The sequence below is a fragment of the Saccostrea echinata genome, unplaced genomic scaffold (assembly GCF_033153115.1).
Source record: "Saccostrea echinata isolate AGI-Se365-2 ecotype Australia unplaced genomic scaffold, CSIRO_AGI_Sech_v1 ptg000012l, whole genome shotgun sequence".
Classification (NCBI taxonomy): domain Eukaryota; kingdom Metazoa; phylum Mollusca; class Bivalvia; order Ostreida; family Ostreidae; genus Saccostrea; species Saccostrea echinata.
In genome coordinates this window covers 8,288,516-8,305,945 of record NW_026889761.1, presented here as the reverse complement: position 1 = coordinate 8,305,945, position 17,430 = coordinate 8,288,516, and the positions used below count along the sequence as shown (strand labels likewise).

General features: G+C 32.1%; 1 protein-coding gene across 1 annotated transcript in view; it reads right to left on the bottom strand.

The window, feature by feature from the left end:
• LOC133184959 (uncharacterized) overlaps nucleotides 1-14,780 on the bottom strand; it is a 226,303-nt gene extending 211,523 nt beyond the window's left edge. The window contains exon 1 of the mRNA XM_061320024.1: nucleotides 14,563-14,780. Coding sequence (XP_061176008.1) covers nucleotides 14,563-14,727 — 165 coding nt within the window. The 5' untranslated portion in view covers nucleotides 14,728-14,780. The remainder of the gene's footprint in view (nucleotides 1-14,562) is intronic.
• Nucleotides 14,781-17,430: the final 2,650 nt, after the last annotated feature.

Sequence of the window (17,430 nt, the reverse complement as noted above, 5' to 3'; positions counted from 1 at the left end):
TGTAAATTTGTAGATTGCACATTTCTTGTGGCATATACATGCAAGTGCATGTATACTTGAAACATATTTTTTCAATATTATGTAACTATCTTGCACATGTATGACTTTGACCTCGAACCATGTAGAGGACGCATACAGGTAATGATTGCAGTACAGAATTTTAATGTTATTTCAAAATAAAATATTGTTTAAATTTTTTTTAAAAAAATCTCTCCTATAGAAAAAAGACCTTATATGTATTCAGACAAGTTTACAAACCTGAGTAATTTTTTTTAACAACACATGGCTGGTTAGCATAATAGAATGATTAAAATTTATCTTAATGTAAAAATACTGAAAGGAGTCTCCTTATCATTTATTACTCAATAATTCAAAACCTTTGAAAGCTTTTTATAAATGAAAGTCAAACATATTCTAAATTATACATAATTCTTTATGTGCCATTGCAGTTGAAAATATGGATAATGCACGTACCAAGCAACATACAAGAAAATGATAAAATCGGGTAAATTTCGAATCTTGTCAACAAGAGCCTGTCAAAAATGTCTTTGGTCAATTGTCTACTTTTTCAGCTGTACAATTTTGGGAACTCTTGTGCTATTATCAGAGATAAGAGAAGTCTTTTTTAACAACATGGGAATAAACATGCATTTAAAATGCATGGTGGGAAATAGATTAAGTGATATATACCGTCTTTGTCTGTGCTGTTTGCCAAGGGCTTGAATCCTTACAACAACGTCTTACTCTTGTACCGAATTTCGACAACTAACAAAGTCAACTATTAAAAATCTATATTAAAAATCTATTCGAATATCTTAAGTAACAAAATTGTACTTTAGAATTTGGAGCACTAATCAAAAGCTGGAATTCTTTTCAAATATGACTCATGCAAACTCGTGTCATTCCAATATAACAACGAATAATTTTCTACATTTAAGAGATACCATTCAGCTGTACACAATCATTCAAGATTCTTGCTCTATCTAAGATATGAGATTTCATGCAATTATGATTTTTACATGAAAAAAGTCAATACATTGATTTAAAATGCATGTTGGGAAATTGCACAAGGATATAATATATTTCAGTTGAATTGCGCAGTTTGTTAAGGTTTTGAAACCTTTCAAAAACTGTTTTCTTTACAGCTCAGGATTCTCCGTTTTACGAAAACAAGAAGACTTTTATAAAAGAATTGCACTGTTGCATACCATACCTCTATTGGCATTCTTCAATAATATATGCACACTGTAAATTTTACTATGTGCACTAACATTTGAACAACTGATATTTCTGTAAACGGATAGCAACAATTATCATAAAGTTTCAAATGTGAGAGTTTTAACCCTGAGAATTCTAAAGTTGTGTAAATTTGCTTGCAGCTCCATAAAGCATGGACGTTTTAATCACAATATTTATTACAAAACAAGATGTGTTTGTGAATCACTGAATTGCCCACGTATGGCAGCTGACAAAGGTTAAAGTTTCTCAAATGCAAGTCAAACTCCAGGTCAAGAGATAAAAAATGTTGGTACCCAGAGAAAGGTTGGTACCCAGAGAAAGGTGTTGCCATGAGGAATATATCTATGAAATTTGAAAACCATAGCACCAACCTTTGAAAAGTTATTTCGAAGGATACAGTTTTTAAAAAGTAAGTAAAAGTTCAAGGTCAAGGTCATATGGTGCCCAAGGGAAGGTCTTGTTACAAGGAATGCACATGTGGAGTATGAAAGCCCTAGCTCCAACCGTTTTAAAGATATGGCCAAGGTTAAAGTTTTTCAAAAGAAGGTCAAAATCCAGGGTCAAGGTCAAAGGGTCAAAGATGTTGGAATCGAAAGAAGATCTTGTCACAAGGAATACACATGTGAAGTATGAAAACCTTAGATCAAAGTTTTTCAAAATCAAAGTTGGTCAAACTCCAAGGTCAAGAGGTCAAAGTTTTTGATATCCAAAGGATGGTCTTGTCACAAGAAATACATATGTGAAGTATGAAAGCCCAAGCACCAACTGGTCGGTGCAATCAATAAGCAAAATCATTAAAATTGTATGCGAGGACGAATGCAGGTCAAGGATTGATGTCGGAATATTGTGACGTCATATACGTTGATTGTTTCTCCGCACTATCGGACTTTGGCGTGTCAGACCATCGCACTTTAGCCCAGCACGTCTCATAGGAAACGAGCCATCGGTTTTTGGCGTGACCATCGGACTTTGGCGTCCGTACCGACAACAAACCATCGGGGTTTGGCGCAGACCATAGGGGTTTGGAGAGATCATGGGACTTCGGCGTCGCCATCGGACTTTGGAGTCTTGCATACATACATACATACATATATATATATATATATATATATATATATATATATATATATATATATATATATATATATATATATTTAAAGGACCTTGAGATTTATTTCAAATAAACCGAATTTCATTATATCCATGTGCCATGAGTTACATATAAAATGTAGATACGGTGAAAAATATACGTGGAAGAATTCATTATATTTTTACATAGCATAAAGTGCGGTGTTTTAATTATAAACATATGTATGCCTATTTTACAAAGAAGTTCTTAAGGAGGTTGGATCCTGCCACCAAAAGTAATGAGAATTTTTTATCAAGTATATTTTAAGAATTTACACACATAGCTTAATTAAAAATCAAAACAAAATATGGAGGTCAATGCGCTTCTTTTGGCGCTACAGAGCATTTAGTTTGACCTTTTTGCACTGTAAATACGTCTTACACAAAAATCAATTTTTAATGTTTTTCCTCCAATATTTTTTGTTCAAATAAATTATGGGAACTAACACAGCCTTATTTCGTCTTGAATAGACACATTAAAATTTGTGACAACGAAAAAAATTTCAAATTACTCCGCATGTTCAATTATTTGACCTTTTTGCAATCAAAAAATTTCATTTTTCTGGTATTAAAAATTTAACAAGCAAAAAAATAATTTGAAAGTAATGACATTTTACTGAATTTAAGAAGAATGGTTAAAAGTATCTTATATATTCAGAGAAGAAAATAAAAAGTGGGGGTCTGTGATGTTAATTTTTAGATATTACTAAAATAGTGCTAATTTTAAGCTCAAAATAGGGATATTTTTTCTTGATTTTCTCAATATATTTGCTATATTTATGAAATATGATGATAGAATTCATGACAGTTTATTTGATATATAATTTAGGACCAGTATAAAACATTTCACTGTACAAAATAACTTTGTGTGCAGGCTGCATGGAAAAATAAGAACCCAAACTTAACATACTTTAAACACTTTGAAAGAGAAAAAATGATAATTTTCTTGTAAAAAGCCTTCCGCCACAAAATATAATTCCTCGCTTAATGCTTTTGGTACGGAATTTAATCATGGAGTTTAAACTGAATATGATTTAATTGGCATTTTTTGGCATTTTAGAATCCAAATCAGTCAACTGTGTCCAGGCGACGCAATCAGCGAATTCAACGTAACCGATATCAAAACAACAAGCTTTGTGTTCAGAGGACCCAACAATCACTTAAAAATAACCGAGTTTTTCAATTAAACCGATTTCAATCTAATCGAGTATTTATTACAAAGAAACTGTACTAGTTTTTTAGGGAACACCAAATTCATTTCAAAGTAACCGACTTTTTTTTCAAATAAAGAGAGTTGAATGTAAGTGAGTTCGAGTATATATATATATATATATATATATATATATATATATATATATATATATATATATATATATATATATATATATATATATATATATATATAAAGGCGAAGGTAAAGCTTGCGACTTTCATACCGATTGCCTCCATATATGCCCTGTTTCGGAGACAGATCTATTGATATGCTCCTAAATAGAAGTCCTCGAGAATGGAAATGCAATCTAGGGAACCCTCTTTAGATTACAGATTTTAAGAAAGACAGGTTTTGCTCTGCTCCTATTTTGTATTGTTTAATGGACTTTTGAGCTTGAATACTGTGCTTTATCTCTATATATTTCGTTTTATACTGTTGTTGATATTGTAATTACGGCGTTCTCTGACGTTGCTGTAGATTTCTTTGCTGATCATAGCATATTGCAAATGTCTACATTACTTTGCTTACTTTAGCTTAACGCTTGACGTCAGCTCTCCTTTTATGTTCATAAAATTACCAAAGCAGAAAATTGTTTGACATTTTCTATATGATCTTCAAATATTACATTTTCTTCATTCTTGGACAGGGCTTTCATTAACTTAATGTTCTTGGTAGAGATCTTTAGCTTTGTTTTTTTTCCCACTTTTTCATTTGTTCTATCTTATCTTTCAAATTTGTTAGAGTGTAGATTAGAAGTGGAAGGTCTTCTTAAGATTATTGACTGTTTATTCCTCTTGCACTTTTTTTGGTAAAATGTGGTCTTGGAACCCAGCCGAGAACTGAAGAAAGGTGCTGATAATAGAAGTCAGCTCTGTTTAACCTACTTTTTACAATATATGATTCTATCATTCAGACCTCTTTGATTAATTATTTGTACTTTTTTATCATGCAGTCAATCTTAACTGGGGTTTTATAACCGTCTTAGTATTTTTCGTAACATTCTATCTTTTTTTCAAAATCGATGAAGTTGATGTAGAGTGATTATTGCCATTCTACATACTGCTCTATAAATAAGCATAGTGCAATTGTTTGGTCTGTAAAGATTTTGATCGATCTTAATCTGGTTCATTTGTCTCTTTTAATACTTTGTCTATTTCCTCTTATTATATTCCACAATAATACACAAGGTTGAATGCTTCACAAAAAATATAATGCATCTCCATATCTTGTAAATATTATTATCTCGTTTGGTACATGTAGTTTGCAAATCAGTCTTTTCTTCCACTAATTAAAGATTCTCTCAGATTGACATAGCGTCTTCCTTCTATTTTCAAAAATTCTGGTTTATCTCTAGGTAAATTATTATTGGTTCTGTAGAGTTTGGTCTACTGCAACCTTTTTTGATGTGTTTGTTTTATCAACTTAATTGTTCCTCTAGAACTAACTTTACCAACATTTCTTTGACCGAGTTGGTTTTACTAGATATTCTCTTTCTCGGAATTTTTGTGATGTTATATGTCTTTAGCTATCTTCTATGGGCTTTCAGCTCAGCTTTTAAGCATGCCCATTTATAAAGTCTTTTTTCTTACCTGAGTTTGTCAAGCTCCTGATATTTAGTTTACGTCTTGCAATCTTGTTTTTGCATTCTTGATTTTCATCTTCTTTTTAACTTGCTGTCAATGTTTTAGTGATATTAATATTTTTCATTTTAATCAATATTCATTTTGCTAGGATTTCAAAACTTGTGTTTTTTAGAATTGCCTTTACTTTTATTCAATTTGGTTATTGAGACCTTCTGTGGAATCTAAACTTTAAATTCGATTCTTTAGTTGAATTTGGAATTAGTCTTCAATTACATAGTAGTTTGATGCATTTTTCAACATTATACTCAATGCGCTTATATCCTCTCTTTTTGAGTTTGCTAGTCTTTGATCGCGAAAATACTATGAATATTAATGCTTCGTATAAAGTCTGTGACACGGTAAATTTCAAATGATGGAGCGTGCCCCGCGTGACTCAGTGGTAAGAGCGTCTGGTTTAGAGTTGCGGAGTAAGGTATTGACCAGTCTTTCGGATGAGACTGTATAAACCAAGGTCCCGTGTTGCAGTAGGTGGTTGCATGAAAAAGATCCCTCTCTGCTCAATGGCTCTGAGTGCGGAGCATAGGTTAAAATTTGCACCCTCCAACGACAAGTGGGCCATATGAGTGAAAAATTCTCGGGACGTTAAACAAACAAATGATGGAAAACCCTGCTTAATATATATATCAAACTTATTTTATTTGAAAGTGGTTATCATGAGTGCTTAATTTCTACCTGGTGTTTTTAACGTCAGATTAAAAAAAAATAACCTTCAAGTTCCCCTTGACGGTTATCTGAAATCAAAGGGAAGGAAATACTTCGTCACTGGATAGGATGTTAATAGTCACTTAGAATTGCCTTTCTCTTGATTTGAGAAACAGATAAACAAATGCCAAGGTGAACTTCAAGGTTAATGGTATAAATTGTCTCTTAATTCTTTTCCTTTTAAATCAAATTAGGATATTATATCATGATTGCAGAATTTCTTTTAAAAAATTCAATTATAAAAGTACATTGTTTACTTTCTTGATATAAAATTACAGTTCACATGTACGATCAGCTATCATTTAATACTTGATATGACGAATATCTCTGGCATAATGACAAAAATACTGTATTATACTGATTTTGATTTTTCTCATTGACATTTTCATTTGTCCATATCATAAAATTTGGTTACCTAAGAAAAAAGTACATTGAAAGTCACCAGTCCAGCAATAAATTAATATATTTTTCTAAAACAACCCATTGAATGAGATGTCATTCAAATGAAAATGGGAAATGCAATAGTTTTAGATTTCATTTTAATTAATTGATTTGATTACTGTTTGTTATCTTTTACACTTCAAGATAATTAATGCTGAAAGTAACACTTGCTGTTTTAACCTAACTCCAGCTTTTCCTTCTTTATGTATATGTAACCCATCCCGCTTACTGGGGCCATTCCTTTCCATCATACAACAAAATTTTGAAGTTCGCTGCATTTAAAAACGATCTGGTATTTTGCATAAGATTCACGTGGGTTCAAAACGTGGACTCGAAACTAAATTAAAAAACACTTGAATAGAAACTATTTGCATTTCGAAATTACTTTTACTATGTTTACTATAAACTTTAGGTTACTATATCTCTGTTTTTCTTACTTTTAATTTATCATTTCTCTGTTTAAAAACATTAACATACATTTTTTAACAGAACATGTATAATGCAAATAGCAAAAATAGACATCATAGATTAAGTATTATTACTATATTTGGGGATGACTGACTTGTAATTCTGAAAAAAAAAATAGTTGACATAAAAGATTCATGAAGCGATGTAATGTCTACATCAAAAAAATTGATTTGAGGAATATTTAAGAATTTGAACAAATGTTTCTCTGCACATGTCACTCTCTACAATACTTGTTGAAGACTTTACGCAGGTACTTTAGTATTGATTGTCATTGTAAACGTCATTATCAACTGTGTTTTATAACTCTCACTCAGTGATATTTTTTGTGCATGAAAAACCTAAGACGTTCTGTTTGGCTGCTTTTCCAGGGTCTACTCTCCAAGTTCATAAATATGATGGTATAAAATGGGTGTATAGTATATGTCTGTAAACATCTACGATTTTTTATACTTTGAACTTTTCTCTTGGACAGACAATTGATGTAAATTGCCATAAAAGTACATACTGACGCTATTGGCAAATTTTACGATAACACGAAAGTCCATGTACATATTGTAACGAAGCCGAGGATATAGGGTAATTACTAAATCGTGGGTCGCTTTTGGTTTTCTGGTCACTGGTTAAGTTCAATGATTATGCTGATCACAATTTATGTTATGAATAACGACCAATTTTCAGTCCACTAAATAACTGAAGAAATGACCAATTTTTAGTTTACTTTTATCTGCACCACAACTGTTAGGAATAACATGTACACTCTGTGTAAAGTTTATGATATTTATTGAGAAGATCAAATGGTCCAATTATAAACACATAGAGAACGATATAAAACTGTAGGTTTGTTGGTACAACGTTATTTGCTTAATACAAAGATGACGAACCAGTGGTCAATCCAGGAAGTTTCTACTCTAAATGACTCTTCACTCATGATTTCGTATACAAAGACTTGGTACTGTTTGTACATATCACTGTCTTACACCCGAAGTCTACGGAGTCGCTACCTACTGCAGACTGACTTTTTCACACAAAACCCCTGACTTTTATAGACAAAAATTTGCTATGATGACGTAGAAACGTCAGATAACAATAAGGTCACAATTAATATCTAATTTGTAAGTTAGCGGGTTTTAACCACTAAAATAACTTAAGGATGCTGGGGGGTCAACAAATTGACCATCAGATGTAACTTATTTTTTTAGATATGATATCTTAAGCTGTCAACTATTATTTGGCAAACAAAAATTTCATACATTTTAGTTTTAAAATTTGATCATTTTTGTATATCTTTATATGGAGCTCTTCTTCTAAAGGAGATCAATATAGTCTGAAAATGGCCACAACCACCCAGCCCTCTTAATAACGATGTACCTATATAGAACATAAATAATATGACACTTTGTCATTACAATACGTAAATCAAATTGATAAAGTTTAAATAAATCAATTATTGTTCAATTCTTTTGTTCATTGTCAAATATTTTAGTAGTTCATCGGGTTCAGGGTCCGTTTATTCGGAACTTGTCAACAACAGTTAATCCGAATTTCACAGGTAAACTTATCTGAATGTAACGATATAATGGGAGAAACACGTCCCATAACCAGTGCTCGTTAGTTACCGATTTTCTCAAATTCTCGATCCTTATTTTTTGTATTTTGTTAAGGATAAATTTAAATAGGCAACAATATTTCCTATTCAGATGCTAGACAAGGAACCTTCTTGTCAAGTTTGATGTTTGTCTCACCAAGTGAAATATTTTTGTCAACTATCTACTCCAATATCTTTCAGTTTCAATCAAACATGAAACAAATCATCTTTGTTAAAGGGAATCCAAACACAACAACATGGAAGGCAAAACCCTTTATAAAGGAAAATCATTATCTATATTAAAAATGAAAAGGGTCAATTAGGTTTTTCTTGGGAACCATTGCGCCAGGGATATAAATAAAACTTTCTAATTTATTGAAGTGGATTTTATAGTTGTTTTTATGTTTTTTTTTTTTTTGGTTAAAATTTGAAATATCTTTGTAAAAATAAATCTTCTTAACAAGAACAGCCAGGGCTTCAGTTTATCATACTTTTAGGCAAAATACCGCATGAAACAACTTTTAAATATAGCTTCAAGTTCATTCATCTTATATACCAGTAACCACGATGCTAAAATGGGGCGAAGAATAGCAGTTACTCTAGCAGGCTTTTTTTATCATCAGAGAGAACTGCTTTGATAAAAAAAAAAAAAAAAAAAAAAACTGATCTCGGGAATCTTCACATCTTGTGATTGGTCATCTACAAAATTACCTCGTGAAATTCATCCACACATTAGTATTCTGAGATTGATATTAAAATGACATCATTTATGTAGCATTTAGAGACCAGGTCTTCCAATAAAACTATTAGAATTCCAATAGGACTAAATGTGCTCCTTTATTAGCCAACCTGTTTAATATACCCATAAAGCAGAATTTATTCAAAGACTTCTAAACTTGCTGTGACCTTCAACATGACATTGAGATACAGTTGAACTTCGGTTTCTCGAACACTGATATTTCGAGTACCATATGTCGGAGTGAAGTGAAAGTCACAACCACGTATTCTTTAAGAAATATGCCATCCATATCTCGAATACTCGTTTATCTCATTATAGTTTTTTTTAACACATCTAGTTCGACGACGTTTTATCAATTAACAATAGATATTTTCATTTATATGTATCCCAGTGAATTTGAAATAAAAGACAACTCAGAATCTGCCACATCTGTTTCATATCTTTGGATGCTTTACTGACTATAGACGATAAGGGCCAATTAACGCCTTTAATGTTTGACAAACGAGATGACTTTGAAAACCTTGATTACTACTACTAAAGCAATAACTTTGAAAACTTTGATTTACTATAGTGACCACTATGAAACTTTGATTTACTATAGTTAACTATAGTAAACTATAGTTAACTATGGCTTTTTTTGTTAGGGTTACTCTTTCATATTTTGATGTTGTATTACTATACTTAAATTGAATTAAAGTTTATTGTTTAAATCTGTTGCGTTCTTTATCCTTTAGTTCATTTTTATATTCCTATTCACTTACGATGCAATATTGTTTTGAATTTCAATGCGAAATTGAAAAATATAAGGTGTAATGTAAATGGTATAAACAAAAAAAATACTGTTACATTAGTTGTTGCATATGGAATTATTTCATTTGTGACGGAGGATTCAATTATAGTTTCATTCGTGCATTTTATTCGAACATAAAAACTATTGCCTTAAAAAACATGTGTTTGTCTCTTATAAATTATGTACTTTCCCTCCTATCTAGGAAAGTAGCGGCGAAGCTACAATTAATATCTGTCCTAAATCAACTTCTATTTGGTAGAATGTTAGTATGTCCCAGAAGTGGTGCCCAGGATGAAAATAAAAATCCCCAAATTTTATAGTTACAGGACAACACCAACCATATTCTAAAGTAGGGCTACTGTGTAAAATATATGAAGTACCAAAACCTTATCACTGATAGGACAGGACATCAAAAATCAAATACCTATAAAAATAAATAAGTTACTACAAAAAATGTAATTATTATAGATTTTCAGGTTTTAATAGCGAATTTCAATACACAGCTGGCCCCAAGGATGAGAATAGATACTGTCACAAGATATCAAAACCTACACATAATGTTTGCCTGTAAATGCACTCACTTTTTAAGGTGGTATGGGATACCAAACGAAACTTCTCCTACATATTTATGTACTCAAATTAGAAGGATTTGAAATACCCCCACCTTTCAGTATATTAAAGTGTAATTTTAATAATTTTTTTATTATTTTAATGAGAAATACAAAAACGATTTTTTTTCTTGCATAATTCTTTTTTCATAAGCTTAATATTATAGGCAGGCGTTTGCTAATATAAAGTGTTTATAAAAACAAAAATGACAAGAAATATGTCTTAGTATTTTTTTAATTTTCAACAAAAAATAAGCGTAAAAAACTGGGAAAACTTTATTTCTTGAAAACAGACGGATAACATTTCATGAAAGTCTACAATAAGAATGTATCTTAATATGTTAGCAAAGTGAAATAAACAAATTGAAAATATATATATAAATGGAAAATATAAAATGCATTTAAAATTTCTTTGAATTAAAAGATCCGAGCGGAAGAGTTATCCTTCTTTATTTTCCAAGGGTTGAAAAAAAAACCTGGGTGCTATTTTAGAAATGATGAGCATTTTTTCCCAACCATAAAAAAATCGCACTTTGTAGTTTTCAACTTTGAGCGGTTTTGAAAACAATGCATGGACAATCGCTTTCCAGGACGTGTCTTGTTCAGAGCAATTGCATTCTTCTGAACGTTTTGGGACTATATACAGCAGCTAGCTGATTTGTGACCAAACAGTTACTTCTTGAATTAAATAACAAAAAAGTCCAGCTCTGGTTAACGTGATAATTGATTGGTGATAATTCAGCACAATGTGAAGTAATCGCACTTATCCATGCCTCACCGCACACAAGGTGCTGTACAGTTACTCAAACAATTGAAATACAGTTTTTGTTTAAAAGTGTTCAAAAGCAGCAATGTTGAAACTACCTTTTACAGGGGTTTGCTTTTTTAAATGTCCGTTGTACAATTATTAGTAAATTTATATACTTGCGATTTTTTTGTCTGTTTTTACTTAAAATGCCGACTTGTGAGAACTTGCATTGAAATAGGCTTCAGAGTGTTCTTTTCAACGGTGTATCTACAAATTTTGACCCGATAATAAGCACTCATGCAAATCAAAACAATACTTCAAACGGAAATACTTCATAACGTGGAGGTATCCCATACTACCTTAATCAAGGTAGCCAACAAAAGCTAAAATATTTATTCTTTAATGTACATGTAGAATCAAATAAAGTGTAAAATGTTCGGTTGAGTATGTTGTCCAAGGACCTCTTATAAAAGTATTTCATATAACAGAGTCATTACGTCTGAAAATATTGAATATTATGAAGTATATTTCTGGGATAAAAAGGTGTTTTAAATCTTAAGTCTCTAACAAGCCTATTGGATAAAAATGAAAATTCGAAAACTGCACATCTAAAGGCCACAACCAGTCCCATTCCTTAAAAGAATTTTATTCCTCTACATAAAATGAAAGAAGACTTATGGGAACGAAGTTTTTATAGAACTCCCTGAAACCCATGATGGGATTGTCGTTGGTTCAAGCCACGGCAGCGGCAAACCGATTTAAAAAAAGGCAGCAACTGTTCCTTTACCAAGTGCTCGGTACTTTGAAGTTGCGGGTCTTTTAAATGAGAGTTTAAACCACGAAGCCCCCATGTCACGGCAGGTGTTGGAGCGATAGAGATCGACAACGACATTCGGTCACTTTACAGTATTCATTTTCATTCTGATATTCATTCGATATATCCCTAATAATAGATACCACAAAGTCTGATAGACCTTCATATTTGGATGTTTAACTACAGAACGATATTGATGACAAACTATCAACTAAACGAGATAACTTCCAACTTTTCTTTCGTCAACTTAACGTATCTATGTAGCAATACATAGAGGATATTCAATGTTTCACTCATGAGACAGGATTTTTTTTTATACTTTCACTCATCCTTTGCACTTGAAAAATCAAAATTCTGTCCCACTCGTGAAATAAATTCCATATCCAAAACATTGACTTTTCTGTTTATTATAGTTTTTTTTTTAATTTCCCCTTGCTTTTGTCTTTTCTTAACACAGTGTTACATGTAAGCAGTTAAGCAGTTGAGACGTCATAGCTTAGCAATTATGAGATTGAAAACATTGTAAAATGGATTTTAGCCACATATTTAGGAAGAAAGTGGCAGTTTTAGTCTCTATCAAGATGATTTTGTTACTCTCTATCTCTATCTTTTTTATCTTTACATGTATCTTATAAAAGGCAAGAAATTATGTTTACTTACTTTTATATCCTTTCACACTGCGAAAAAATATCGTTTTGGTATCCTTTCACACTGTGACAGAATATGAATTTTATTCAATAAATTAATCACACTATTTCCCTGTTGAAAATGTAATAAACCATTTTCACCTGCAAATGGAGTTTATGACTCCCATTTTATTCGATCCATGAGAGCATGTTTTACTTAAGAACCAAATCTAAAACAAGACAGTCTATTGCCAAATAAGTTGATGATACAAGGATATAAATAATCTCGATAAAAGTATCGCAAATTCTATGGTCGATACATTGACCTTGTTTGCAATTACAGTCCGTCGTTAGGTTCAATTTAGACTGATGTCTTCAAACAAAATGTTAGGCCATTATTTTGACACTGAATTGTCTACATGTTTTTAACGTTCATCTGATCTATGACAGGTGAGACCGGTAGATAGGGGATGCTTACACCTCCATGACACCTAATTCCAACTCTGTTTTCAGAAGTCTGTGTTAGCTCTGCTTTCAATTGGAATTGTTTAATTGGAGTGTTTATTATAACACTATTCGTTATATTCATATATTCATATATATTCACATATTATCCATCACTGCCCAGTGACCATGAGTGCAAAGTAAATGTCATCACTAGTATACAGTGACGTCACATATGAGTGAAATAATCTTATAAGGGACGTAAAACTACAATTGCTCAATCAACGATACATTAAATTCACATCATGCAATCTAATTACCTAAAATTATTGATTGAGATAGGATTATAAGCGTAAATGCTGAAACAATCTTTTAATCTACCGTTCACGGTAGCTTAGTCGATAGAGCGCTCGAGGTCGTGAGTTCGAACTGACTGACCTAAGTCGATAAAAATGGTTAGCAACTGTTCCTTCTCCATGCGCTCTGCACTTTGAACTGAAAGTTGTGGGTCCTTCGGATGATACCTTAAAAACCGAGGCCCCGTGTCACGACAGGCGTTGGCACGATAAAGATCCCTCACTGCTCATTGGCCCTGAGTGCCGAGTAAAGGTCAAAATTTGAAGCCCTTCATCGGTATATGGTGACGTCTCTATATGATTGAAAAATTCTCGAATGGGACGTAAAACAGCATACAATCAATCAATCAATCCTTTAATCTATGAAAGAAAAGTGACTGCTCTATTGTCTTTGGCAATTCACATTAATTTGATGGCAATTATGATTTTGATGTACCGGTTTTTAGCTGTATATAAACTTAGGTTAAGTTGCATATTTTGTGATGTACATTTATTGCAATTTTAATGAATAAACATGTCTTTTTGTCCAGTGTACAAGAAAGTCGAAGTTCGTCTGATGTAAACTGTAATTAAACTGTAATGATGTCAATTCATATATCATGAGATAGCGAGAAATTCTGCGAAGGAAACATTTTAATAAGGTAAATAGAGGTCTTTCTAATTTTAATACATTACATGTACGTTCAGCATTCTAAGGTGCATGCTTAATCTGTAAATGCATTCTGCATTTGTTCTGTCTTTTGCATTTCGTTCAACATTTGCCCATGGTTTATTCTTTCTCAACCTGAGACGTTAGGTAGTGACAGTCCCTTCGCCAAGCGCTCGGCACTAGAAGTGAAAGTCACCGGTCTTTGTCACGATTCCTCACTGATCAATGGCTCTATGTGCAGGGTAAAGATCTAAATTTGAAGTTTTTCACTTGCATACAGTGAAGTCTATATTCGAGTGAAAATATCCCGAATTTGGCGTAAAACAACGAACAGACAATCAATCTTTAATAAATTAACTAAACACTTACCTTAGCTTTAATGATGAACTTCCCAAGGTCTTCGAAAGTGGAGTGACCTTCATAACGATAAACATATTCATAGCCAGCTTTAAAGTTCAAAAACTTGGACTCAATCCCTTGTGCCGCAAAGTAAATGGTGAATAGGCAAAAAAAGCGAACTGACCAGATGCCCATCTTAGGGCCTCTGTCAGACTCAAAACCTAGATTGTCAATATTGATTTCAGATTTCTAAAAGATTATTACTTCTGCACTGATCGTGCATGTATGAAACGGGGCACCGATTTGAAGGAATTTTAAATTCTTAAATGTATACCTTAGCCTGCTTGGAGATTTCAAGCATAAGGATGGTATTTCGAAATATTCTAGAAATATCTTCTAGGATATTCTCTCTCATTCTCAAGATTTTACGTCGGTCATGTCATCTTTTTTTTTCTTCTCAGAACGAGTTAACTTCTTATATCATTTGAACATGCTAGAAGAAGGATGATACTTCATATCATAAATTTATCTCTATTTTCCATCTTTCGGTTTGATTCTCGTTCGCCGCGCCGCGTCAAACCTAAGACGTAAACATATGGGTAGTGACTGTTCCTTCACCAATTTTAAGCGCCCAGCATAAGAGGTGAAAGTCACAGGTCTTTAGGATGATACCTTAAAACAGAGGTTCCGTGTCACGGTAGGCGTTGGAACGATAAAAAAATCTCACTGCTCAACGACCCTGAGTGCAGAATATAGGTCTAAATTTGAAGTCCTTCAGCGGTACATGGTGACGTCTCTTTATGAGTGAAAAATTCTCAAATTGGACGTAAAACATAAAACAAACGAACATTTTTCGGTTGAAATAAAATTGCATTTCAGAATGTTTGCAAACAACATGTAGTTCAGAAGTATATAGTCAAAAATTACATTAACATATTATTAAAACATTGCTGTGATGCCACTCCTTTGTTCGTGCAGTCAGAAATTTAACTAGGCAATCCGATATTAGTGAGCAGTCTGATATTAATCGTAATATCAGACTGTCTCAGTACTGATATCCTTCAAAATTGAACCGTTAATGAACAAAAGAAATTAAAAAGTGATTATTATAGCAAACAGAAAGTTAAATCTTATATGTGCAATGATTTCTTTAAAAACAGAATATTATGTTTTGATCATTCAGCATTTGAAAATGAATTTTGAATTTTTAAATTTCCAGTTAAACCAAATAAACTTTATACTGTACAGGAAGGGAGAAAATGCTACCAAAGAGACCAGGATTAAAACACAAGTCCATTCAATAAACAAGCTTTAAACAATGATTTCAATTAGAATCGAAAGTTTAAAAATTTTTCTTAACCATGTTGAATACTATAATTGGTTTTACTTTAAACTCATGCACGTTTTACGTAAGAAAATTTTCACCTCAACTCTCCATTCCAAACAATCATTGTCAAATTACTTCAAATACCTATATTGATGTTGCTGATTAAAAATACGGAGTAGTTTTCATCCAAGCCTTCAGTCTTGAAAGAATTGATTCAATTTATTTTTTCTACTGTTAAAATATTGAAATGTCCCCAGAAAAAGCAGCAAATGAAGTTTAAAGGCACATTTTAAGTACGATATATGCCTCATAAAATTTTATATTAAAAAATGGGCCTCAAACCGTCTGATATTTTTTCTTCATAAAGAACTGTATTCGGCAAATATCCATTGTATAACAATTATTGTTTTCATGAGAAATTAGACATAAAACACTTTGCCATGAATCTACAATACTCACTTCTAGTGATAATTTGCATATGTTTGTATGTATAACTAAAACATAATACATAGGTTCACGATAAATAATACGTATACGTCAAAATTACACGTACACATTGTGACTTCACTTGGCACTTAATCTCTCCAATTACTACAGCTGCACTTGTATTTTAAATGAAGAAATGGGAATTTTAAGATTCTGTCGGGAAAGCACAATTGAATATTTGATTCACATTTATCCTTATGAAATTTTTGCCTGTCTTAGGTATTGAAGAAGACCAAACATTGATGGGGGTAAAGGCTGTATTTTGGATATTTAATTTTCCGTGACAATCGAAATGGATCCATAGAAGTTAAATTGGGTAATTTGAAAAGGTTCTTTCATCTTTTGATCTGTAATAAGCTTTTTATCGACAGCATTCAGAATCAGCATAAAAGCACACACAGGACATTGTCTTTTTATCATGAATTTAAAGACGCAAAAACAGGCTCTGTGAAATATACAAAGGTACAATCAGATAAGAAGAAAAAGAATAACATCTCTTAATGATGTTTGCAGAATCTTTAACAAATATTTTACAATGAATGATACTCTCTGGGGGTTACAAAGTTTCGTGTAAGCAATGAAATACCTGGCTTTACAAATTCCCCGCTTTGGTAACTCTACAATACACACATATAAATAATTACAAATAACAAAGTTTAATTAGCGTATAGAATAATTACTTTAAACTATGTATGTTGTCAATTATAAGTTTAAAAAACTTGCAACAACTACATGTACGATTGATTGATCTTTAACAACTTCACCTAGACGGGGTATTGAGGGTTTTCCCCCCTTTTTTTAACCCAGTATTTTTCTCTGTGTGGGTTGTTACCCCCTTACCGGGATGTTAAACATATTTTTGTAAAGGAAAACATATGTTAACAATTATTATAAATTTTGTTTTAAAATGTTTAATTATAATCTAAATTTAATTTTATGTACATATAACTGTATGAGAGCATCATACTCGCGATTATTTCACCATAGAACACATTTGCTGAAAATAGGACCAAGTACGCGACTTTTCATACAAACGAGAAGTAACTGTTAATATTGGCCATGATTGAAGCTTAAAATGCTACGAT